Source organism: Gossypium hirsutum, chromosome D13 (assembly GCF_007990345.1).
Source record: "Gossypium hirsutum isolate 1008001.06 chromosome D13, Gossypium_hirsutum_v2.1, whole genome shotgun sequence".
NCBI lineage: Eukaryota > Viridiplantae > Streptophyta > Magnoliopsida > Malvales > Malvaceae > Gossypium > Gossypium hirsutum.
In genome coordinates, this window is record NC_053449.1 from 36,068,386 (window position 1) to 36,094,942 (window position 26,557).

General features: G+C 30.8%; 2 protein-coding genes and 1 non-coding gene across 4 annotated transcripts; 2 read left to right on the plus strand and 1 right to left on the minus strand.

Annotated features, from left to right (window-relative positions):
• The first annotated feature begins 1,704 nt into the window (after nucleotides 1–1,704).
• On the plus strand, nucleotides 1,705–1,811 carry LOC121225949 (small nucleolar RNA R71). The gene has a single exon (XR_005923851.1). It is a non-coding gene; the product is annotated as a small nucleolar RNA R71 (small nucleolar RNA).
• A 6,477-nt stretch (nucleotides 1,812–8,288) lies between these two features.
• LOC121224959 (uncharacterized) lies at nucleotides 8,289–9,844 on the plus strand. The gene is made up of 2 exons (XM_041108614.1): nucleotides 8,289–8,919; nucleotides 9,063–9,844. Exons 1-2 carry the CDS (start codon nucleotides 8,289–8,291, stop codon nucleotides 9,140–9,142), a joined length of 711 nt encoding a protein of 236 aa, XP_040964548.1. The 3' UTR covers nucleotides 9,143–9,844.
• Nucleotides 9,845–10,037: 193 nt separating this feature from the next.
• On the minus strand, nucleotides 10,038–12,467 carry LOC107936909 (probable prefoldin subunit 4). Of its 2 annotated transcripts, XM_016869698.2 has the most exons (3): nucleotides 12,320–12,467; nucleotides 12,098–12,211; nucleotides 10,038–10,490 (listed from the first exon to the last, which is right to left on the minus strand). In XM_016869698.2, the coding sequence occupies exons 1-3, from the start codon at nucleotides 12,326–12,328 to the stop codon at nucleotides 10,230–10,232; spliced, it is 384 nt and encodes a 127-aa protein (XP_016725187.2). In that variant the 5' UTR covers nucleotides 12,329–12,467; the 3' UTR covers nucleotides 10,038–10,229. The 2 variants fall into 2 exon arrangements, with proteins under 2 accessions (XP_016725187.2, XP_016725186.2); XM_016869697.2 differs by lacking the exon at nucleotides 12,320–12,467 and having other exon boundaries at nucleotides 12,098–12,223.
• Between the last annotated feature and the right edge of the window lie 14,090 nt (nucleotides 12,468–26,557).

Sequence of the window (26,557 nt, forward strand, 5' to 3'; positions counted from 1 at the left end):
GTTCATATTATGTTTTAAATTAGTTCAGCTGAATTGAGTTAAATTAATGAGGTTCATTTGTTTTGTTTAGGTTCAGCCGAATGTGGAAGATGCATGGGAAAGGTTAGCCGAATGTGGTGTGCAAGATGCATGCATGTTGGATTCAATGCACCTAATGATACATGCATGAACTACATTAAAAATGGTGTGCTGATTATTGAAGTTCTCTAAGTGACCATTCGGCTAAAGAGATAGTTTTTCAAGCTGCCATTCATTTCCTTCACATTGCTGGATACATTTTGGCCATTCGGTTCTTGGTGTTCACATTTTAAGGCTTTTCAAAACCGTCCATTCACACCTAATGTGGTTGCTCAAGTGCCCTCTTTATTATTGATAATTTTTCAGCAAGAGTTGCCTATTGAATGATCATTTAAGCTCATCAGCCGAATGTAGCTGCTACATGCATTCCCAAGATTCATTTGCTTAATGTGGAAGCTTCATGTATGGTCACCATTCAGCCGAACCTACATTGGCCATTTTTTTTGTTCAATGTTTGCTTAGAAACTAAGTCTAGAATATGTCCATTCGGCTACTAGGCATTAGGCTATAAATAGTTACTCATTTTCTTGTAAAAGGACTTTTTGCCAAATTTCTGAATGAAATATAATTTTAGTGAGAAATTCACTCTCTTTATTCTTCAAAGCTCAATTGACTTATCTTTACGAGTGGTGTCAATCTGACTTTGTTTCGAACTTATCACCCTTGGTGTGCCGTTCACAAATATACCGAAGGTTCCTATTTTGCTAAATAGAGGGTCTCGATTTTATCTACCATCATTTTCTTTTTCTTTGAAACCTTTAAGCCCGGGTCCTTATTTGCTAATAAGGGTTCGTTCTTGTTTCATTGGAAACCATTTATCCCCATTTTGCTTCCTAAGTCATTTAAAACCATTATAACTCATCTTATTGAATTTGAACTAAATCGACACTACCTAATTTCGACCGGGAACATAATACGACTCGTCACATCATCCGAAACGAGCTCGTATCACTTTCTAAAATAAGTTTGGTGAGCTGCCCAATTTGATTTTTGAGCCCTTAAATTGATGCTTGCTAATTTTTTAGAGCTGTCTTAGTGTTTTGAAATGGAGTTTTTGACAGCGAAATAAATTTAACGAACATCTCCTCAAGGTTTGCTTTCTTCTCTTTCTAATAAAATTGCTGAAAACCTGGAGGGGGTTATGACCTTTGATTTCCTTGACCACCCCAAGAGAAATTTGGATGATTTCTCCATCCTGCATTATAAGTATTTTTATAAGGCTTATTTTGAGGTCTAGAATTATTACCCAAAAAATCGATTTGCTGATGAGCCATGTTAGACTTGAAAGGTGAGTATTCTGGATTAATCATCTCCACCCCATTCGCATCACATTGTATCACCAGATTTACCTGCTTAAAAAAATTCAAACCATCAAATTTTTTATTCAGTGCTTCCACTTGACTTGCCAACATAGCAACTGCATCTATATTTAAAACAGTGGCTGCTTTCATTGATTTTGTTCTCATGACTTGCCACTGATGGTTATTTAGTGATATTTCTTCAATAAACTCTTGAGCGTCCTTAGGTGTTTTATTATTCAGTGTTCCACCAGCTGCTGCATCAATTAATTACCTAGTTAAGGGATTCAAACCATTGTAAAAGGTTTGAACTTGTAACTACAAAGGTAACCCATAATGAGGGCACCTTCTCAAAAGATCCTTAAATCTCTTTAATGCGTCATATAATGTCTCTAAATCAATTTGAGGAAAAGAAGAGGTATCATTCCTCAACTTAGTTGTTTAGCCAGTGGAGAGTACTTCAAAAGAAACTTCTCAACCATCTGATCCCAAGTCATGATATAGACTCGTGGCAATGAATTTAACCACTATTTTACCTTGTTCCTCAATGAGAATGGGAACAATCGTAAGCGTATGGCATCATCAGCAATGACATTGATCTTGAAAGTGTCACAAATCTCTAGAAAGTTAGCCAAATGGGTATTCGGATCTTCATCTTGCAAACCATCAAACTAAACATACTATTGTACCATCTGAATTGTGTTCGGCTTCAACTCAAAATTGTTTGCATTAATGCTAGCTCTCACAATACTCGATTTAGCCCCAATCAAAGTGGGTTAGCATAATAATCATAGTCCGAGAGGCAGGATGTGCAGGAGGTAACTGATTATTTTGATTATCACTCATCACCACAGTAATACCCTTTTTCTCCTAATCGTGTACTATATTCTGTTGACTTTGTCTTGCTTCTCTAACCTCTCTACAATTTCTGCGAGCAATCTTTTCAATCTCACTATAAAAAAGTAATGGATCTAATGGGTTTCCTCTAGTCTTAAACTAAAAGAATCTGCCAGAAGCAAACAAATGAAAAAAATTAGAATGTAAAAATTAAATAAAAATAAAAATAAAAATAAAAAATAGTTAAATTAAAAGAAATAAAGTTTTCCTAATATTTTAGTCTCAACAACGGCGCCAAAAACTTGATGCAATTGTAAACCAACTAAAAATTTGACAACAGTAAGTGCACCTATCAATTAATAGCTTAGTTATGGTGAGCACAAATATTGTTCCCACAAAGAATAAAGGTACTAGTAATTACCGTCTTTCTATTATTTAACCAACAAATTGGAATAATTGATGAAAACTAAAATTAACTAAATTAATTAACTAAAGAACACAACAAAGAACAAATCAGGAAAACAAATTATTAACAACCAAGAAGTAAAACAATACCCAGAAAAGAATCCACCTAGATTTCATCTGTCATTATCGATCTGAATTAAAAAAAATTCACTTAGTATCTTGATCCGTAGAAATCCCTAAATTATGCTAATATCTCTTTCAAGAGTAAGAGCAACTGACTCTAGGTTGATTAATTGAAATTTCTTTCTAATTAAAACGTCTATTTTCGCATTAACTCAATCTATGGATCCCCCTATTAGATTTGACTCTAATCCGGTAGATTTATGTCGTCCTATTTCTAGGATTGCATGCAATTACTCTCAATTATGCTAGATCTACTCTTAAACAGGGTCTATTTCTCGTCTGAATTAAGCACAACAAACATGGATTAATGATCTAGAAATATTAAACCCAGAATTAAGTACATATAATTGAGAACAAGATCCAAGTATTTATTACGTAAAATAGAAATCAAAACACAAAATTCATCATAAGGTTCATGCCCCCTAAGTATTTAGAAAGTTAGTTCATAATCGCAAATAAAGACATCCCAAACACAATATAACTGCAAGAAATAAAGAAACTCATAACAAACTTCAAAGAAATCAAAAGGAGATCTTCAATCTTGACGGAAATCTGCTTTAGATTTGGCTCCAATGGTGTTTTTTGAGTTTTTTTCTCTAATATTCTCTGACGGATTACTCCCCTCTTCTTATATTTGGTATATATAGGTCTTAGAATGCCCAGAAAACCTAAAAATTGTGTTTTTTCGTGTTTCCAGAGTACAATTCGTGAAATCCACATGGTCTGGCACATGGTCTTGTGGCAGTCTATGTGGCTCACACAGCCGTGTGTCCAGCCCATGTGGCTCTTGAAACTTGCTCTAATTTTTTGATTTCCTTTCTTTTTTGCTATTTGTACTCCCAAATGTTCTCCTAAGTATAGAAACATGAATTTAAATGATTATAAGCATAAAATTTACCATTTTAAATCGAATAATCATCTAGAAACACATTAAGAGTGAGGCTAAAACATGTTACATTTATCATTTATCAAGAACGAACACAAATATTTTACATGGAAAACCCTTAAAAATGGAAAAACCACGAGCAAAGGAGGCTTTGATTTTCCACTAAACGATTAAACAAATTAGAGTAAAATATGGAGAAAAATATTTTCCATAATTACAATGAAACTCTCACGAAAACTCAACATCTTGTTTCCCATAAAGAAAAGCCTTTTTTATTGGCATCTTGAAATAGGGATACAACACTCCTCTAAATAGGCTAAGTAGAGTTCGAATCATACTAAAATATCTCTGGAATAATCAAATCTTAACTAGGAAAATATTGCAGAATTTAACTAGGAGAAGAATACCAGGCACACCCCACATACAAAGTAAACAAAAATTAAAGAAGAAAACGAAGATTGAGATGAATAATCACTTGGAGGATTGTCATCTTCCAAGCATGCAGAGATGGTGGCCTTCGACTCCATGTCAGATTCCTTCAATTCACTCATCGTAACTATTTGAGTTAAAGTGATATCCAAGTGGTTTTTTAGACTATTGAAAATGGACTATGAAATTATTTATCATAAGAATATAAAAAGCAATTTATATATATTTTTAGTTCAGTTGAATTTTATCCATTTTAGGAAAGTCAAGAACTTGGCTAACTATTAGTCTAAATTCATTATTAAATAATGAAAATATGAGTTGTCTTTAAAGAGTAAAAAAATCCAAAAGTGGTAAGTGTATAACATGCATAGGAAAATAATTTAATGTTGTTTATTTATTTGGAAGTCTTACCTAGGTTTTTGGTAGTTTTTGTTGTAATAATTGGATGGTAAATCTGGGTATCTATACATAGATTTAGGTTATTCCTTGTACATGGTATTTGGGCAAAATTTTGGAGCTTTCAAATTTAAATTATTTCGAGTTGTATCATTTAGATATAACACTAGAGCTATTTAATTTAATTTTTTATTTTTAAAATATAATTTAATCAAATTTGAATAAGTTAAATTATTTGAATCAATTTAATTAAGGTTTTATTCAAATATAGAAAATACATGATAAATAATGTTTTAAAATAAATATATATCTTGTAATTTTAATTTTATTGTACTTATATTCCATCAGACGATTCATTTTAGTCTGTATATTAGCAATGATATGCTAAATACTCTCCCATCACATTTGATACGTTGTGTTGTGTGTCGTAGCACTCTATCACCAACTATAGACCTAGTAGCCTTTTCGATCCAATCACCTCGTGGTAGGAGCCCTCACGACCTTACCACTTAACCTATTAGGCAAAGTTGTTATTGGTTGGGAACTATAGTCAGCTTGTCACATCCCAAATGTCAGGTGTTAGTAGAATCGAATTTGTAAACCGGGAGATAGTGATCATGCCCTAATTTTTGATATTATCTGTGCGCTTTTAATAAACAAATGATTTACTGGTCTGTTGATTAACTATTAGTGAAACTATCATTGAAACCCAAGTTCAAATACCTTCCCTCTCATCATTATTATTATTTTATATATTTTGCATCAAATTCTATTATGTGACACGTCTTGTTTTTAAAAGAAATATTGTAATACCATGAATGTATTCATGTTGTTTGTAAAGTTCGGTGAAATTAAGACTTACTCGACTACCATGATATTTCTTTAGTTTCTTTAACTTACCAATTCCTATATCATTTTCCAGTATTTTTCATTCAATATTTTCATATTTAAGGCATAAAACCATTCCCAAATTTTCGATTATCACGTTACTATTTATTAATACTCTTAAGGCCTTGATCAATCAATCTTTCTTAACTCTCTAAGAATAGTTGAGATGAACGGAAATTTCATTGAGCGCATACCTATCTTCCAAGCTCTTAGATATTAACCCAAGCTTCTACTTAACCATGAAATTGCTCCAAAGTCTCTCCAATTATCGGGTGATGCTGCTGTTTGTTGTTGTTGTTTGGCGCTGCTGCTTCTTGTTGGTCCTTTTCTACTCTTGTGTCGTAGCAGTACGGTGTACCCTTTGGCTGTTCTGCCAACGATGGTAGTGGTGGTGGAGCCACAATATATATATGTATATTTGAAAGTTTTTATATATTTATATTTTTTTTTCTTTTTAAGTTTTTAAAATTAAGATTAGTTAGAGATTATTTGTAAATTTAAAGATTAATTTTTTTTAATTATAATTAAATTGATATAATATATAAAAAATTATGGACTAAATTTATTATTATACCGATTTTTAACTATCACGTCATCTTCCTATTAAACATTTAACGAAAATGCTCGATTAATTAAATGATCAATTTAAAAATTATGATAAAAATAATTGATATTGTATTAGCTTTAATGCCACCATGTTGAATGGTTTGTTTTATATGTTTTTAGTGGAGGAAATAATGGGCGAAAATTAAATGTTACAAGTACTTTAGAGCAAGGTCATGATCAACTAAATGAGTAGTAAAGCATGGGAGCAAATGTCATTTGAAAGGTGGATGTGTTATCGACCAACTATTAAACGTTAGAGAAATCATAATCTGATTTGTCTATAATCAAAATGAATTTAGTGAATAATTATTTTTTTGACGTTAAATTGAGTGAGACATATAAATCTGATTTAAATACGGATATGTTTAATTTTTCTAAAGGTTATTTATTTGTATATTTAAATTAAAATTTTACTCATATCTTAATCTTTTAATTTTTACCATTCATATTCAAATATTCAAATATATACATATATTGGATAAGATTATTTGAAAATTAAAAATCCAACAAGTATATGTACTATAAAAAATAATTTATGTTATATAGGTTATGTTAATGTTGAGTGAGTGATTTACAATTATATTCTTAATTTTTTTAGAGCTGTTTTCTTAAATGTTTGACACTCTTATAAATGTGTCACATGAGTCACATGAGTCAAATGAGAATACTTGGAGATAACACATCACATGAGTCACATGAGTCAAATGAGAATAGTTGGAGATAAATGAAAGTATAGGTGATATAAAAAGATAACCTTATGTTTATGTCAAATGAGAATAGTTGGAGATAAATGAAAGTATAGGTGATATAAAAAGATAACCTTATGTTTATGTCTCATATATGTTTCTAACACATGCATCAAATAAGAATGGTTAAATAAAAATGAAGAGGTAATTCGGAATTTAACCTTCCATTATTTGTATTGAAAATGAATGATAGATACTGTTAAAATTGAACGTCGATAATGACAATATAAAATGATCGCAAAGCAATAAGAAAGAAAAATAAAATACATTGATTTTACGTGGAAATCCTTTTGAGAAAAAAATCACGGAAAGAGGAGAAGAAAATTCACTAATGTTAAAAATCAAATGATATAAGAGGGATTTCGATTACGCATATTTAAAGGTTGAAAAATTTTATTCTAATCAATGTCAAATAAAAAAAATATAATTCTATACAGATTCTACTTGTGCAACATAGTCCGCACACAAATCCCTAATTTTACCATTGTATTTTATTTTAACAATGATTTGAGTCACACAATTCTATCAAATATAAATATGGTTAAATTTTTTTTTAAGTAATTTTCTTATACATCAAAAATTATAAATTTATATTTATATACGAATATGTCGTGTTAAATAATAATATTTTTTTTAAATGAAGAGTAAGTAATTCAGAACTCGACCTATATATGTGGTTAAATTTTGTATCCAAACAATGTTTGGAAGATGATGCTTCCATAATCATATCGTAAAATGCACAGCACATGAATAATTAAGGGGAAAAAATCGACGCTACAAACAACAGCACAGATTTTGTAAAGTTGTAAAAATCTGTTGCAAAAGCTAAGAAACAAACATGTGTCGTTGTCCATAGTTTTTCGCTTGATTCTAGGGGTTTTTTTTTTTTCCCTTAAACCATCCGAAAATGTTGGTACTCACTGTAAAAACAGTACATACGATAAACAGTATTGTCTATCAAAGACAAAAAATCTTACAAGAATGTAGGTGAGCCATCCTCTCTACCTAACATCCTTTGTCCAAAAATGGCGTTTTTCACGCACCAAATATAAACATTGTTGGAGGGATTGCAAAACTGACAGTTATAAATGAATGGTCGAATAACGAATCAAATCCTTAACAGAAGCTAATCCTTTGTCTCGCCATTAAAGCTCTCTAAATCCTAACCAGATTAAACTGGTTGGGCTGGTGTTGTTTCATTAAACAAATCGAAAGTTAATAAGAAAAAGAAAAAAAAATCCCAAACACCCCGAAAATTTGCGATATATAGCTATTATATTCATTCAGAACGCCCCTCCCCCATCCCTTACATATATTTCTTTGGTCGGCGTTTTTGAAGTTGATAATCGTGGCGGGAAATAGAAAATAAGCTTCTGTTTTTGTTCCATTTATTGGGAACAAGATACGAGAAAAAGAAGCTTATTGTTTTGTTTTGATTTTTTGGTTTCATTCATTACTTTTTTTTTTCTTTTAGGGGGGGGGGGGGGAGGGTTCCATTGATAATAGATAAAAGAAATTTTAGTCATGACAAGAAAAATGGTTGACGCCTCATTTTTATCTTCATCATCAACATCAATATATGAGGCAGAAACTGAAGAACTTCAACATATGCCATTGAAGCCATTGATGAAAAACAAGAAATGTTTATCGAAGCAATTATCCATGTGCGAGACATCCCGAGGAATGGATTGGGAGCGAAGGAACCGGCAGGTTGTCCGTCAAGAAAGAGGGAAAAACACGGAAGAAGGGCCACGGCTGACGGCGGTGCCGTCGTTGATGAGAAACAGGAGATACTTATCCAAGCAATTATCAATGTTGGAGACATCGAGGGACATAGCGTGGGAGAGAAGGCGACGCCAGATTCTTCGTCAGGAAAGAGGGAAGAATGGGATTGCGGAGGGTAATGGGAATGGATTAACGGACGAAGACTTGCATGAACTCAAAGGTTGCATTGAGCTTGGGTTTGGATTCAATGAGGAAGAAGGGCAACAGCTTTGCAATACATTGCCTGCTTTGGACCTTTATTTTGCTGTAAACCGTCAGCTTTCTCCTAGTCCAGTTTCCACGCCTCATAGCCGACGTTCTTCTTCCCTATCATCTCTAGGTGGCAGGTCTTCTTCTTTTGGAAGTCCTAAGAGCGATCAAGATTGGAAAATTTGCAGCCCAGGTAATGTTTCAGACAACCCCCCCCCCCTTTTCCTCTATTTCCCAATATAATCACAGCATATAAACTTGTTTCTAAAACCCAAAATAAGACCTAAAAATATTTGTTTAAAACCAAACTCAAGTTGCTTGCAATATTGATGACAGGGGAAGATCCTCAGCAAGTGAAGACAAAGCTAAGGCATTGGGCACAAGCAGTGGCATGTTCCGTGATGCAGTCATATTGAAGTAGTGGGGTTGGCTTGTACAGATCTAGAGTCAAGACAAAAAAAAAAAGAGCAAAACGAAGAGAAAGCCAGGGAACAGAGAAAGAGATATTGGCTTCATTATTTTAGGTTATTTCTTTGATTTAACCATAAAAAAGAACAATTTTAACAAAGTGGACAAACAAAGTGTCATCAAGGGAAAATGGTGCCACATTTTGGGGGCATTCTTTTAATGCAAAATATCAGAAACATTTGGACATGAAGACAAGTTTGGTTATAGACAGGTTTTTGCTTAATAACCCTAAGATTTGTAACCAATTTTTTGTATTCTCTCATGTAAACAACACCACTATGCATTTTTGGGCTGAGGGAATGTATTGTTTAATTGCTACCATTTAATGATTTTAGTTGAAGTGTTTCAACACAATGATTTAGATGAAGTGATACCAGATATTTAGATTTTTTTTTATGCAATTTTTTCAATATACGATTGATTGTTTTTGCAACACTTCTATTTGAACCAGGATATGTGATGTATAAGCCATTCCCAAGTATTAATCTGCTAATAGTCCTATATATCACTTTATTGCGAAATGAGGACATCAACAATGGGTCTGAGTCAATGATTGGAAAGCTGATTTTCGTATAAAGTCGGATCAATAACCAGGGCCATGGTGTTCACCCGAATACATGCTGGTGTCATTAGCTTAGTTACGTATGATCGGGTATCATATGAGCAGAGCTGAAAATAATCCAAGGACGAGGGTTGCAAATGCAAAGATTTGAATCCTAGACTTAAACCTCAGCTTTTAGCATTATGTTATAACATCATGCATACTCCAACACTAAGCATATTTCCAGATAATTTCATTCCACAAAGTTTCAAGCGGAAGGTACTAAAGCAACAATTTCAAAGTGACAAACGGCAACAATTCATAACACCATTTCATTCATTGATCTGTCTATAGGTTCATGTCAAAGAGGATATCCAGGAAGTTTAGGGTGACAAACCCTAAAAATCGAAATAGAAAGATGACCAAAGCTCTGATATCAATCACAAGCAAGTAGTAATCCAACTTAAAAGGTAAAGAAAAGCAAACCAAGGGGATTAATCCTCTTCAAGATTGATGGAGTCCTTGAACTTCCCATACAAAATCTTCTTCAACTCAGCCATTTGTGCCACTACCGACTCTTTCTCCTCCTCGAGTTTTTCCAAGTTCTTGCTATTCAATTCCTTCATCTCTTCTATCCTGGTTTCCACTTCCTCCTTGGGGACATGAGCAAAGACTTCTCCGATTTGGAACCGTACTACTTCCTCGTCAGTTAAAATCAACTCATTACTAGCATCCTCCAGGTTATCAATTGCTTCCTGGGGGTAAAAAAGAAAAGAAGACTATTGTCAGGAAAAGAAATGCCATAAGATTGTACTCACACTTCAGTGGAGCAAGAAGAGCAATTTTAAGGTAGAATGGGGAGTCTGAACAGTTTCTAAAACAGGAAAACGATGGCAACAACTGCAATTCAGTCAGAAGCAACAAAAATTTAACCTGTCAGGTTTAAGGCTCTTCAGCAGGATATACCCAACTAGTTTTAGTCACCAGAGAGTCAAAGTAAAAGTTCAAGGCTAACCAGTGAGGAGAGGCAGCTTCAGTTTTCTTTTTTATTCTAAGATCAAACAGATCAAATTACTCATTGTGTCACCAAAGTTTCTTGCCAATTAACATTATGCTATGTTATGGAACATGAATTTGAAGATTTGTATTTGTATTTGTATTTTTTTTTTTTTGCTATATAAAGTGTTAGAAAGATGTGCATGCATTATGTGTGAATTAGTTGAGACTCAAAGGCCTATATTTTGAAAAGAACAAAAACGTGAATTTCAAATCAATTTCAAAAATATCAATAAAATTTTGAGATTCACTATTGATTAGGCAACCAATGAATCCATGGATTCAGAAAATAATCATGACAGTTACATTTAGGGGCATTTGGTTCACCAAATATGACATTACGGCCAGTAATGTTACATTTCAGAATGAGATTAAGGTGTTTTGATTGTGAACATTTCAACCATCCCATAATCTCACAGTACGGAATAGTGTCAAGATATCGTAATATAGGATTTAATCTCATTACCGCCCATCCATTAGGTTATCTTAGATTACAATTTTACATTTGGGCCAATTTGCCCTTTATTTTTATTATTTTAATCAATTTAGGCCTTTTTTTCCTAAATAAAGTTTAAAACTAATTAAAAAATTAAAAGTTTTTTTTTTCTTAATAGTGAACTAGTAGATGTCCTACATTACAAATATAATTATTATATTTTATTTAACATTATTTATTAATTTATTAATTATGGTCATAATTATAATTATGGTTTATAAATTTATTATAATTTTATAGAAATTGAGACTAAAAAATATTAAGGAACTAAACTTGTTAAAAAGACAAATTTTATAAGCAGGACAATCGAGTAAAATGTGCTATTTTGCAATCTTACATACCCTTATGTGTTTTATCACACAGTTTAAGCAATTATTGAAATCCAGATTCATCTTTGCAAATAGGAGCTCCCCAATGTGACGTAAGAGAATTTATCCAATTTACAGAAAAATCAGTTTCATTTTCTCAATCCAAAGAATCAAATGCTATAATTTCTTTTTTCAATTCTCAATATCCATCTAAATCATCAAAAGCCAATTCAACAACTCAGATATTTAGAATAAGGAAAAATGAAGGGGAAACAGAGAATAAAAAAAGTAACATTTTCCCCAAACAAAAGGAAACAAACCCTATTCCAAAAATAATCATAAATAGAAGACCTTAAACATCAAGATAGCAAAAAAAATGAAACAGGGTTTCTATGATTCTGAAAAATCACCTCAAAATAATGCTAAAGTTAAAAAAATCATAAATATCCAAAAATAAATATAAATATAAAAAAATTAAAGAAGACCCAAACCAAAATAATACCTTGGCAACCTTGATTTCATCTTCAAGCTCATGAAATCGATTGTTTAATCTTCCAAACTTGTTAATATTCTGTTGATCCTCCCAAGTAACCTCCGTCTCAGATCCTCCAGTACCCTTCAAAATCATTTGTCATTTTAGAATCCAAAAGAAAATCGGGAAAAAATAAACAAATGATGAAACAATCAAAAGGGCTTTGCTAGGGTTTTTGGAGAATACCCATACCTGTTGCATGTTTGGTTGGATTGATTGTCCTGAAGAACGATGTACGACAACAGCAGCTCTCTCTCTCAGATTTGAAGCGACTCATTTTTGGATTATTTCAGATTTTGGACCCGACATTTTTTGGGCTTGCTGATCAAGAACCTATTTGGGCTTCTACATTGGATATGTTTTTTTTCCTTTGAATATTTTAATTTTAGGGTGTATATTTTTATTTTTAAATATAATTATTGGTTATTTTATTAATTTCGTTTCAATAATTAAAATTTTTTTATTAAGGAGAGAATTTCTCTGATATCTTCATCGATTAATTATTGAACTAAAGTATTTCTAATTTTAAATTATATAATATTTATTATAAATTATTTATATTTAGCCCATTAATCACAATTATTGTAGTTGTACTTTTTTTTTCCAGTAGAAATTTACAGCATTAAGCAAAAACAATAAAATCAAACAATTCGGTTAATGATAGCACTTTCAAATTCCAAAATATCATTAATAGAAATCGGTGGATTCTCAAAAAGCGTCAAACCCAAAGGATTATAATATACTCATTTCGTCATTCGATCAGCAACCTATTCTGAGATCTAAGAATGTGTCAAATTCTTATCTTTCAATCTCGTTTGAGAAAACCATTGATTAACCATAACTCCGCTAGATTATTGTTGGCAGCACTGCCTGCTAGTAAGGACTCTACAATGTAGTTGTACTTTTTTCTAAAAAATATTTATACTTAATTAAGATTTAGAACCAATCAATACCGATAAAGAGTATATATTTAGAGTTAGAAAGAGAATAATCCAACTAACATTAAATAGTAAAGTAATTAGATAAAACCACAATAGATTTTTTTTGAAAGGGCTTATTTTTCTATATAACTTTATTTGTATTTGTATTGAGAATATTTTCTTGGATTAACATATTACATATGATGATTTGGTTTTAGATTTTGTTATTTGTTTAGAGAATTTTTTTTTAAAGCATTATGAATAATTTTTTTATAATAATTAGTATTTTTTTAGAATTTAAAATTATATAATTATGTAATTATATTACCAAACATGAGAAGAGAATTACAAAGTAACTATTCCCCTAATAATTACATTTTCATCCCATTACTCATGATGTTGAGCACACCCTAAATGACAATATGCCTACACTGATGCGAACAAAAACATGAAATGAAAAAATTACTAAATACAAAAAGATAAGCTCATATGTGTTATAAATATTTTATTATTATAGAAGTGGATATCCATTAGAATAAGAAATTTGATATTTTATAAATTTTATTTCATTTATACTTTTTATGTTTATAAATATAGACTTTGGAAAAGTATTATCAACATAATATACTTTTTATATTCTTTTATTTTAACGTAATACCTTTTTACTATTCTCTTCCAAAATTTTACAGCTTTTCTTTATGATTCGTTTGTAGCTTTCTTCTTCTTAAACAAAAATAAAATAAAATAAATAGTTACCCTTATCGCAACTGAATTTACACTCCAATTGCCTATTAAATCTAACCCTAACCACTTACCTAAACCAAATATCTAAACATCTTTTGCGAATAAATTTATAAAACAATTGTATATGGATTCAATAAGAAAACAAAAACTAGAGTTAGAAAAAAAAAAAAAACCTCTAACCCACAACCTCTGAAATCCTCCATCCTTTTTTACCATTCAACTACTCCAAGTATTTTTATCATTAGGCATCAAGAAATTTATAAAATTTTATTTATCTATGTCTAATTAGATTTATTCATTCAAAGATGGATAAGTTTTTATTTAATGTTTATTATTTTTATTTTGTGATTAATTATGATTAACTTGTTTTATTTCTATATTGTTAAGGATGTTGAAAGGTTTAATTTCAGAATGGATCTTCATTCTTATTCTTGATCTTTTATTTATGATTGTACTAGCATGAGTAAAACTTAATTGGTAGGGAGCTTCAACATTTTTTTTTTTGAGATATGATTGTGATTATTATTTATTTGTTTTAAATCTAATCGAGTTATTGGGTTAGATTATTAAATATTGATGGATTCATTAAATTTACTACTTAACCCTCATAGTATATTATGTTAAAATGATTGCCTAATGTCGTAAAATATTTGAAAAAGAAATATCTTATAGTAATATTCTTTTCTTATTGAATATTTTAAAAGCTTGGGTTTTGGTAGAAATATATTAATACAATGTTGCTATATTTGAGTACATACAGTAATTTTTATTTGAGTTATCTCAAATGTTATTGTTTAAATATATATACTGAGTTTTTACTCAAACATAAGCTTTTATGATATTGGTTCTCTTTAAATAAAGAATCCATTGAGACATTTAGAAGTTCATCTTACTAAATTAGTCGCATTCCCCGAAGTGAATGCAAGCATAAAAAATTTTAAAAGATATAATGATTGATGTGATAAGTGACATAATAATAACCATCGGAAGTGAAAATGCATAATAATTATTCTCACCACTAGAAGTGAAAACATAGTAATAAATAAGAGAACGAGTAAGAGTTCTCAAAATAACCCTTCAAAGAGTAGAGATAAATTATGTTATCAATGTGATATGAAATATTATTGGTCTCATACCTGTCGTACGCCCAAATATTTTGTTCAACTCTTTTAATATTCTTTGAGGAATGAAATATATGTTTAATTGATAATTTAACATTGAATACTATCCTTACAACTAAAAAGCATTTATCTTATTTGTTACTGAAAGAAACCAATATTGATATAATATTTGGTAGTACAAAATTAGTTGAAAGCTCCAGAAGAACTAATATATCAATATTTGAAAGAACAAAAATTGTGATGGTTAATACATTATGTTCTAGACAGTCTCAAAGAAATTAATAAGTTTTAAAAGATATTCACTCTAATGGATCTCATGTTGAGCTTGTGAATGAGGAAAATATTATATTTGGTAAGAATTATTCCTTGAATGCTTAAACATTTGATTGACTATTGAATTGTTGGTTATTAAATATGTTTAAAAGGCTGGAATTGATTAAAATTGTATGTGAAGGGTTGAAAGCAAAATATTTGACTGTGAAAGGTCCACTTAAATTGTGAAATAATCTATTAGAAAGATATGATCATCGGAATATGATAATTCTATCTAAAGCTCATCATGATTGAAAGCACTTGAAATTGCAAGATTTTAAAACTACGAGTGAGTATAATTTTGCAATATTATTAATGAGAACTTGTTAGAGAACTTTTTCAAGTTTTCATGTTTTAAATGCGTTCCTACAGTAGCAATATCGTGAAAAAATTTTAAGATATATTCTGAATTAATATCATGTTTAGTTGTGGTTAAATAAAATAACGAGCTATTAAAAAAAATCATAAAGCATGTCACACTAGATGTGCTCTATTTCCTAAAACAAACGCAACAACTTATAATAAATTTGAAAGACATAATCTTAGACATGAACATGGTAAGTAGATATAATAATAGTAAAAAAGGGTGGCCATAATAAATTTTCTTACCACTAGAAGTATGAAGATAATAAGGAGATTGATAATATGAATGATGTTGAAATTCAAATTAATAGTTTTATACTATATTTTAGCTTTAATTGTTGTGCATTTATGGTATGCTCATGTAGTTTGCTTAATTTTTCACATATATTTGTGCAAAAGAAAATATTCGTTTGTACGCATTACATAAATTGATAAAAAAATTTACAACAAATGCATGTGACTCCAGCTTTGATTTTATTATGTTGATGCTAAAGTTCATTGCTTCAAAGATGAAATTCAAGAATTTATATGTTTGAAATTTATAACTACCTCCTAACTTGTTAATTTCTTGTTTTCTTCGATATAATACTAGTACATTTTTTTGCATAACATTGTCCTATATTTATTAGATTATATTTTAGAACTATCTAATTTCTACAAAGTACATAATGTATGTTACTGAAACTCATGTTAGATCACTTTCTATCTATGATATTGAATGAATTTTCTAATGAAAATTTTCTACATTTTATCTAGTTTATACTTTCTATATTAGTATGATTGAATTACATGAGATAGTAAAGTTGAAGTTTATTGGTCCAAATATTTTAATTAATTGGCATGATCGGTTAGACTACCTCAATCAATAATAATGCGGCAAATAAGAATGTATATTAATATTTACCAAAGAACCTAAAGGTTATTCATTTTAAATATTTCTTAATTGCCACTTGTTCTCAAAGAAGATGATTTATTAAAACCTCACTAGCAAAAGTTGAGATTGAATCCTTACATTTCTGAAAGAAATATAAGCTCATTTATCTAACAAGTGGATATTTTGATATGATTTTAGTAGATGCATTTACAAATTAATCACATGTGAGTTATCAAATAGCAATTTGTTGTTTGCGAGATTACATTTTTAATGATTAGTTTAAGAACAAAACTTTCAAATTATGCAATCGAGACAATTCTTTCCAATGTTGGTGAGTTTATTAGTTAGGCTTTCAATGATTATTGTATGCTACATTGTCGATGTAAGTAACTATCGCAAAAGCCTGTTGTTTATACGTATAAAATGGTTTAGCATAATTATAAATTAAATGTCTCCAGTTAGTACTTATACCATATATTTTGAGAACAAAACTTTTGTATATGTATAATGATATGATATTCTACATGAATTGGCACTTGAACGCATCATGCCAATAAGTTATAATAAATATAACCCATTTTAGAATCTTTTGAATGTGTGATGTACGTTCAACTTGTGCCACCATAATATATATTAATTATGAGCCTCCTTTTATTATTAAATAATTTGACTGAATTGGAGATTCAAATATGACATTATTTGGTGATTACAATTTTGATTTACAATTTTCCCAACAATAGGGGGAGAGACAAAACAGCTGAATGAAATAATTACTTGAAATAAATTATCATTATTTAGATCCTTGTAGAAAGTAATTTGAACCAGAAGTTCAAAATGATAATTCACTTTATTGCAAGTTAACTGCCAAATGTATAAACTAACCTAATGAAAATAGCCAACTATTATATATCAACTTATGTTTTAAAGTCCTAGTAGGACAACCTGTGAGAATAAATGAAAGTATTGCATGCCTGAAATATGGTATATTGATTGGTTTCAAAGATGGAATTTTTCATAAAAGAAAATAATAAATATAGATGGTCATATGGTGAAGACAGTGCTCTAGGAAAGACTTAAGACTTAACTAATTGTTAAAACTCCAAAAGAGATTTAGGTACTTGAAATTGAATATGGAAATAGCAAAAATAAAGAGATCTTGATAAATTATGTCAATATGAGAAAATGAGGATCCAAAAAATAAAAAGTTGTCGACAACTACTTTGCATGCAATATTATTGTTAAAATAATGAAAGAAAACGAGGATCTTGAAAAATTTTATTGAGAATTATAAAAATGGAAAAGGTTGGCCAAAATGAAAAGACACAATTCAAGTAGAATTTAAATTCGTAAAGTTTTTGGACCAATAGTTCAAATATCTAAAGGTAGAAATCTAGTTGGGTACAAAAGAGCAGTTTTGTGACAAAAAATAAGAAATATAAAGTTATTCACAAAGTCCTAGAATTGATCATGAAAGGTATAATGCTCTTTTGTGGTGGAGGCAATAACCTTTAGATGTCTTATTAGTGTAATAACCCAAATTTCAATGATGTCGAAAAATGCAGTTTCAAAAACTCATCTCCGTAAACTGAGTCCGTAAGAATGAAAAATAAAGATTTAGAAAGTTAGTATGAAAATATATTGAAGTTCGATTAAGTAATTTAACCGAGAAAATGGTTAATTGAAGCTCATGGACTAAATTGTAAAAATCCAATCGCTATTGAATTTTAATTTAGAAAAAGCTTGGGGACCTATATAACAATTATCCAAAGGGAAAATTAGTTATTTAACCATTATTTAACATCATTTGGTGAATGATGGTGATTTTCACTAAAGATTTATTTATGATTAAATTATTCTTAATAATGTATAATTAACTAATTAATATTGATTAATTAAATTAAAATAAGGTTAATCTTAGTATAAATGTTAAGAAAAGTGGATAATTGTTATCTTTTCCATTTTATCCACCATCTACCATCGTTAAGAAAAGAAAGAAAGCTCCAAAATCATTTTTACATTTGACCACATATTCAAGTAAGTCCTTAAGCTATTTTTCTTTTATTTTATGGAATTTGAATCATGGGAGCTTGATTTAGCTAGCCCATGCATCAATTTTTTCAATTATTAAGTTTTTAGCAAGTTACCATTATAGAGAAATTGATTATATATACTTGAATTTGGTAGTTAAATAAGCTTAGATCATGATAAGGACTAAATTGTAAAGCTAATTAAACTTGTTGGATAAGTTTGTAACATTAGGAACTAAATAGTATAAGCTTAGATCATGCTTTTATTTAGTTTTCGTTTTTGGCTTTAATAAATGAAATGTTGTGTTTTTACTACTTTTGAGATTCGAAATAGCCAAACGTGTCATCAAGGACCTAATGGTCGGTTGAATGTTATAGGGAGCCTTGGAGGCCCGAATATGAGCAAAAACATCGCCTAGAAGAAGGATATCGCAATATCAAAGTTTGGAATTCGTGATTCCTTAGACAATGCTGAATTGAAGAAGATTGAGGCCCTTCACAATGATAATCATGATATCCAAGCGTGAATATTGCAATATCCAACTCCCAAGGAATCCTCCAAGTCAGGACTGATGAGGATATTGTGATATCAGACTAATGGGTATCACGATATCCTTAACAAGGCAGACAAAAAAATGACTGTAAATGAAGTCCTTGTCTAACATGTTCCCCAACCAAAATTAGACATCCAAGGGAAATTTGGTCTAAAATTTTGGGTTATAATAAGATATTAAACGTCACTTTTGGCTAAGAAAAAAGGTAGTGTAGAGTAGAGAGAGCTTTTAGTTTTATGATTTTGTTCATCTTGTAGTTTAGGTTTAGGATAGTTTTCTTCTCCATAGTTTAGGGTTTGCTTTTCTTGCACATTTTCTTGTTTTTCTTAGTGTTAATGGTAGTTAGTTAATATAGTTACCAATGTAGCTAGGTTTATTTGTTGGTTTAGTACTTTGACCTTCTTGTATTTTAAGTTTAATCATTAGTATTAATATAACTCACTTTCCTTTTAGTTTTATCATTAAGAGTCTGACCTTTAAGTGTTTTTGTTTATTTCCTTTTCTACCATATTCTTTAATTTCAAGCTTTTTCAACAAAAACCCTAGCTTTTCTCATTTTTCTTGCATTTACTGTAATAACCCATTTTCTAGTGATATCGAAAATGACAATTTTGAAATCCTGTATTCTAATGATCGAGTCACAAATGTTATTATTTAATATTTACAAGTTTATATTAGGGTTATATTGATTTTTGGTCCTATAATTTTATTGAAAGAATAATTAATTAATGTATAAGGACTAAATCGTAAAAACTGTAAAGTTAATCGCTATTGAATTTTATTTGATAAAATGGCTTATTAGATAATTTTATAAGGTTTAGAAATGCAATTAGACCCTTATGAGTCTTAATGGTCGGTTGGTGGACTTATTATTGATAATTATGCTTAATTATAAGTTAAGTTAAAAATAATGATAAAACATAAAACATAAAAACATAGCCATCATATTCATTTTTCTTTTCTTCCCCAATCGAGCTAAAACTTGGATTTTTTGGTCAAGCTTTCTTCCTCTTGCATGGTATGTAAACTAAGCTCGTTTTTCGTAAATTGTATGTTTTTAAGATCCCAATAGCTTAATTTAGCTAGCCCAAGGACTATTTTGTGAAACTATTAAAGTTTATAAAATTTTTAATTGATGTATTCTTGAAGCTTTTGTGGTTATTTGGTTAGATTTGAAGCTTAAATATGTTAAAGCTAGTTTGTAAAGTAAAAGTTGCTAGTATCAAACATAGGGACTAAAATGTAATAAATTTGAAAAGGGCATGAAAATTCTATAAATATAGGTTTTAATGAACTTTAGAAGGATATAATTGAGATATATTTCAAAATTGAAGCTCAAATTTGAAAGTTATGGCATTTTTAGTTTGAGGGGCTAAATTGAAATAAATGCAAAACTTGAGAAATTATTACATAGATGAAATTCAACTATCACATAACAATATTTTGTTCTTAAATGATGTTTGAAATAGATAATTGAGTTGAATTATGGTTTAAATTGAGATTTACAACAATCAGAGGATATATGAGAAAAAGGGAAAAGTGCTAAGTAGTCTTTGACACTTAAATCGTTGCTATTTGTCAGGTAAGTTGATATGATATAAATAAGTTTAAGTTGTTGTTAAGTTATGTTTAAATGTTTATATATGTCTATTGAAATTTTGGATAGTTTATGAATTAGTATACAAGTTGGAATTGGACTTAATCGTAATGAAATCGTACTGAATTGAAGTGTTGACATAATCCCGATGAACATAGTAAAAGTCTCGTACATGAGGTTACAGGTTGATTTCTGATGTAACAACCCATTTTTCAGTGGTGTTAGAAATAGTAATTTCGAGACCACAATTTCGATGTGTGAGTCCGTAAATATTATTTTTTAATATTTATGAGGTTATTATAGTGTCATATCGAAATTTGGTCCAGTAATTTTGACGTTTAGATAGTTAATTAAAGAAAAATGATTAAATCATAAAAGTTGCAAAAGTAAATTGTTATTATAGATTTTGTGCAAACCAGTTATGACAGTATAAGTGAATGATTTTAAATGGCAATTAGGCCATCGTTAATGTTAATATACGGTTGAACATTAATTTTTAGTATATTTTTATATGTTATATATTTTAGTTTAATTATTAAAGCTTGTTGCAAGTTGACCGTTCATTCAAAGTTGGCGAACACTTCAACTTTGGTGGACTAAAAAATATGAATTGAATTTAAAGAGGTTGCTTGCAAGTCAATTTAAACAAAATATATTTTCTTTCTAGAAGATTTAGTATTTATTAGTATAATATATGTAGCATTTATATTTGACATTTATTAGTATAAAAATCTTTTTTATTTCTTTCCATATTAGGAGTTTTTCTGGTTATAAATACCCTTGTTACATTGTTCAAAATAGATAGGTAAAAACAATAAAAACCTTAGCAAACAAATTTGTTGCTAAATTTCTCGTTTCTTCTCTATAATTCTTTCTTTTTTAGTATCAAAATTCCAATAATTGGTATCAGAGCTATCTTCTTAATGTTCTTAATTGTTCGTTCTGAATTACATGGTTTTCGAGAGTTTCTCACCACATTCACCGTTGGTTTTCAAGGGCGAAATTTATCATATATGGGTTGTCAAGATGAAGACTTACTTGCAAGCTTATGACTTGTGAGAGGTTGTGAATGCTGATGTCGAGTTAGCACCATTGAGGGACAATGCTACAATCGCTCAAATTAAACACCATAGTGACGAGCGAGCTAAAAGATACAAGGTAATGTCCTGTATACAGAATGACATCTCAAATTTCATATTCACACGTATTATGGCTTGTGAGACTCCAAAAGAAGCTTGGGATAAGCTAAAGGAGGAGTTTCAAGGTTCTGGTAAGACCATACAACAACAACTTATTATTCTCAGAAAAAATTTTGAGAATTTGAAGATGAATGAGGCTGAAATAGTGAAGTAGTACGTAGACAAGATTATAGCAGTTGTAAATAACATTAGTTTACTTAGGGAAAAGTTCATAGATAGTAGGGTCATTGAGAAGGTCATAACAACACTTCCTGAGAGCTATGAATCAAAGATTTCCTCACTTTCGAAGACTTAAGGGATCTCTCAGTGATCTCTCTTTCAGAATTGATAAATTCCTTATATGCTCAAGAATAAAAAAGAGCATCAAGGCATAAGGAGCATGTAGAAGAAGAAGCTTTGCGAGCCCTAACTATTGAAGGTTCGAACCCCTAGAAACATAAGGGAAAGAAAGGTTGGTCAAAGAAGAAGGAGAAGTCGATGCAAGATGGTGGAAATTGTAAGAAAAACACTCACCCTGAGAAATATTGTTGGTACAGACAAGATATTAAGTGTAAATCATGCAAGTAGTTAGGCCACATGGAGAAGGTATACAAGAACAAAGGGCAAACCCCTCAATAGAATGTATAGGCTCAGGCAGCTGAGGAAGATCGTATTCAGAAGGAGCAAGTGTTTGTCACCACAAGTTCTACATCAAAGAACAAAGTCGTGAGAGGTTGGTTAATCGATAGTGGATGCACCAAACATATGACCTTAGATGAAAGAATCATTAGAAAGATTAAAAGTTGCAATCTTAAAGTAAGGATTGGTAATGACGAAATTTTAGAAGCTAAGGGTAAGGGCGAAGTTGTGATTAATTCGTTATCAGGTACTAAAGTAATTTCTAATGTTCTCTTTATACTTGCGATAGATCAGAATCTTTTTAGCATTGGTCAACTGCTTGAGAAAAACTACAATGCAGTTTTTAAGAATCATGGCTGCATAATATTTGATTCATTGGCACATGAAGTTGTAACAGTTTCAATGAAAAATAAAAGTTTTATGTTAGACTAGAATTTGGCGAACTCAAAGGCCTATACCAGTACGATTGATGATGCAAACCATTGGCACAAAAGACTGGGACATGCGAACTATGAGTCTATTAGTCGAATATATGAAGCAAGTTTAGTTAAAGAAACAATAAGTGTAAAGAAGCAAAGTGGTATCTGGTAAGTCCTCCAACTTGGAAAGCAGGCGAGGTTACCATTCCCAGCAAACAAAGCTTAGCGAGCTCAAGAAAAGCTATAGTTGGTGCACTCTAATGTATGTAGACCCATGAAAACACTCTTATTGAATGGGTGTAGATATTTTGTCTTATTCATTCATGACTATACCAAGTATTGCTAGGTACATATTTTGAAACAAAAATCTGATGTACCCGAAATATTTTGTAAGTTTACAATACAGGTTGAAAACCAGACTGATTGCAAATTGAAGAAAGTCAAGCCTGATAATGAAACTGAGTACACTTCAGATAAATTCCAAAGCTACTATGCAGGAGCAGGAATCCATCACCAACTCACAAACATCTACACTCCACAATAGAATGGAGTGTCTGAGAGAAAGAATAGGACAACAATTTACATGGTGAGGTGTCTATTGTGTGAAAGCAAGCTGCCAAAAGAATTTTAGGCTGAGGCAGTGAACACATCAGTTTATTTGCTAAACAGATTACCAACCAAGGCTGTAGAGGGAAAGACTCTTTTCAAAGCTTGGTTTGGAAACAAACCTTCTGTTTCTCACTTTAAAATTTTTGGATGCGTATATTTTGTTCATGTTCCATAGGTGAAAAGGAGCAAGTTAGAAAGGATGTCGTAGTCAGGTATCTTCCTTGGATACAGTAGCAATAGGAAGGGTTATATAATTTATGGTCCTTCCTTTAAGAAAATTTTGGCGAGCAGGGATGCTATGTTTGATGAAAGTAAAGCATGGAATTGGGATGCTACTAAGGCTGAACAAAGATTGGGAGAATTGGGTTCACAAAACTATTATGATGATGATGAGCTGAGGTCATAGTCTAGTGATGAGCTAATTGAAGCAGACTTCGACGACAGTCTAGTAAGGGGCACGCGATCCATTGATAAGACCTATCAGAGAGCTGACATAGCATTGATTGAACCTGCGAGCTTTGAAAAGGCTAAAACTATATAATGGTGGAAATAAGTCATGCGAGAGGAAATGAACATGATTCATAAGAACCAAACATTGGAGCTTGTTGACAAACCATCGCACAAAAAGGTCATTGGCGTCAAATGGGTGTTCAAAACCAAATTAAATGTTGATGGTTCACTTAACAAGCTAAAGATGAGGTTGGTTATGAAAGGTTGTAGTCAATAGTATGGATTGATTATTGTGAGACTTTTTCACCAGTAGCAAGGCTAGACACGATCAGATTATTATTAGCCTTAGCAGCACATATAGGTTGGAAAATTCATCAGCTAGAATTTAAATTAGCCTTTCTGAATGGCTATTTGCAGGAAGAAATCTATGTGGAGCAACCTTCTTGGTTCGTAGTTAAAAGAAAAGAGGAAAAGGTATATAGGCTTGAAAAAGCCTTATACGGTTTGAAATAGGGTCCGCGAGCTTGGTATGCGAGAATAGATAAGCACTTCGCAAGCTTAGGATTTGAAAAGAGTCCTAGCGAGCCTACTCTATATATGAAGAAAACTGGCAAACTCACTTCGCTAATTGCTTTAGTATATGTAGATGATCTACTTGTGATTGGAAGCAGCAAATTTTTAGTAAAGGAGTTTAAAAAACAAATGGAGAACATGTTTGAAATGTCAAATCTTGGGGAAATGAGATATTTCCTTGGGATACAAGTTCGAAAAGTTTAAGAAGGAATTTTCATAAGTCAACAAGGCTTTGCATTGAAGATTTTGAAAAGGTTCTGCATGGCGAAGTGTAAACCAATCGGAATGCCTATTGCACTTGGAGTAAAAATCTATAGTAGTGAAAACTTTCAGAAAGTTGATGAGAAGAACTATCGAAGCCTTGTGGGTTGTTTGTTGTATTTAACAGTAACATGACCAGATATTATGTTCGTAGTTGGCTTGTTGACAAGATTTATACATTGTTGTAATACTTATCATTTCAAAGCAGCGAAGAGGGTGTTGAGATACGTCAAAGGAACAATTGATTTTGGTGTTTGGTTCGCAATGGTAAACACTGCAATGGCAAACTTCTTAAAACTGATTGGGTACATTGACAATGACTAGGTTGGATCAGTGGATGATATGCGAAGTACCTTTAGATATTTCTTCTCACTAAGATTTGGGGTATTCTTTTGGAGTTTGAAGAAGCAATCAACAGTTGTTCAATCCACAGCTAAGGTTGGGTATGTAGCTGCAGCAACAATAGTTAATCAAGCAATTTGGTTGAGAAAAATTTTGTTTGATTTGAATCATGTGCAGGTTGAAGCAACTCAAATTTTTTTGTGACAACTAGTCTACCATAGCTAATGCGAAGAACCCGGTCTTTCATGGAAAGGCAAAGCATTTTAAAATCAAGTATTACTTTGTAAGAGAAGTCGAATAAAGCAAAGAAGTGACTCTAGTCTATTGCAGTATTGAGGATCAACTTGAAAACATATTGACCAAACCACTTGGAAAGTCGAGGTTTGAAGAGTTGAGGGATAAAATTGGTGTTCACGGTATGAAGGCCAACGAGGAGTGTTGGGAGATGAGACCGTTCATGCAAAGTAGGTGAACACTTCAACTTTGGTGGACTAAAAAATATGAACAAGATTTAAAGAGAGTGCTTGCAAGTCAAGTTAAACAAAATATATTTTCTTTCTAGAAGATTTAGTATTTATTAGTATAATATGTTTAGCATTTATATTTGACATTTATTAGTATAAAAATATTTGTTATTTTTTTCCATATTGAGGAGTTTTTCTTATTATAAATACCCTTGTTACATTGTTCAAAATAGATGAGTAAAAAAAATAAAAACCTTAGCAAACAATTTTGTTGCTAAATTTCTCGTTTCTTCTTTACAATTCTTTCTTCCTTAGTATCGATTCCAACAAAGCTATTATAATAATAAAACATAAAGAAAACCACTATAATTTTTTTCATTTATTTTTTTGTTCAACCAAAAACTCCATTGTTGTTTAAGGGAAGTTTGACCAAGCTATTTCTCCTTACATGTCAGTCAATTTTTTACACATTTTTCACGAATTTGATGATTTTGAGATCATTGCAACATAATCTAGCTAGCCCAGGGACTAATTTGAAATATTGTCAAAGTTCTAAAAACTTTCCATTGATATTCTTGAAGCTTTTTAGTTGTTAATGTTTGGTTTGAAGCTTGATGATGAGTTTGAACTAATTTATAAAGTGATTTTGTATAGTTTTGAGTTAAGAGACTAAAATTAAAATTTTGAAATTTGCTGGAATTTTCTGTAAATTTGGTTAATTGAGGGTTGTATATAGATGTTAATGAATTCAACATATTAGTCCAGGGGTTAATTTTGAAAATAAGCTTGTTTCGATTTTAGAGACTAAATCAAATAACATGTAAAAGTTAAGGGCAATTGTGAAAAATATTGATTAAGAAGTCATATGCATTAAATTGAATTATTTTAAAGTATTTGGGCCTGATAATTGAAATAAAATTACTTTATAGATCAAGAACAAGTAGACAATCGTGGAAAAGAGAAAATTGTTGATTAGTCCTTAA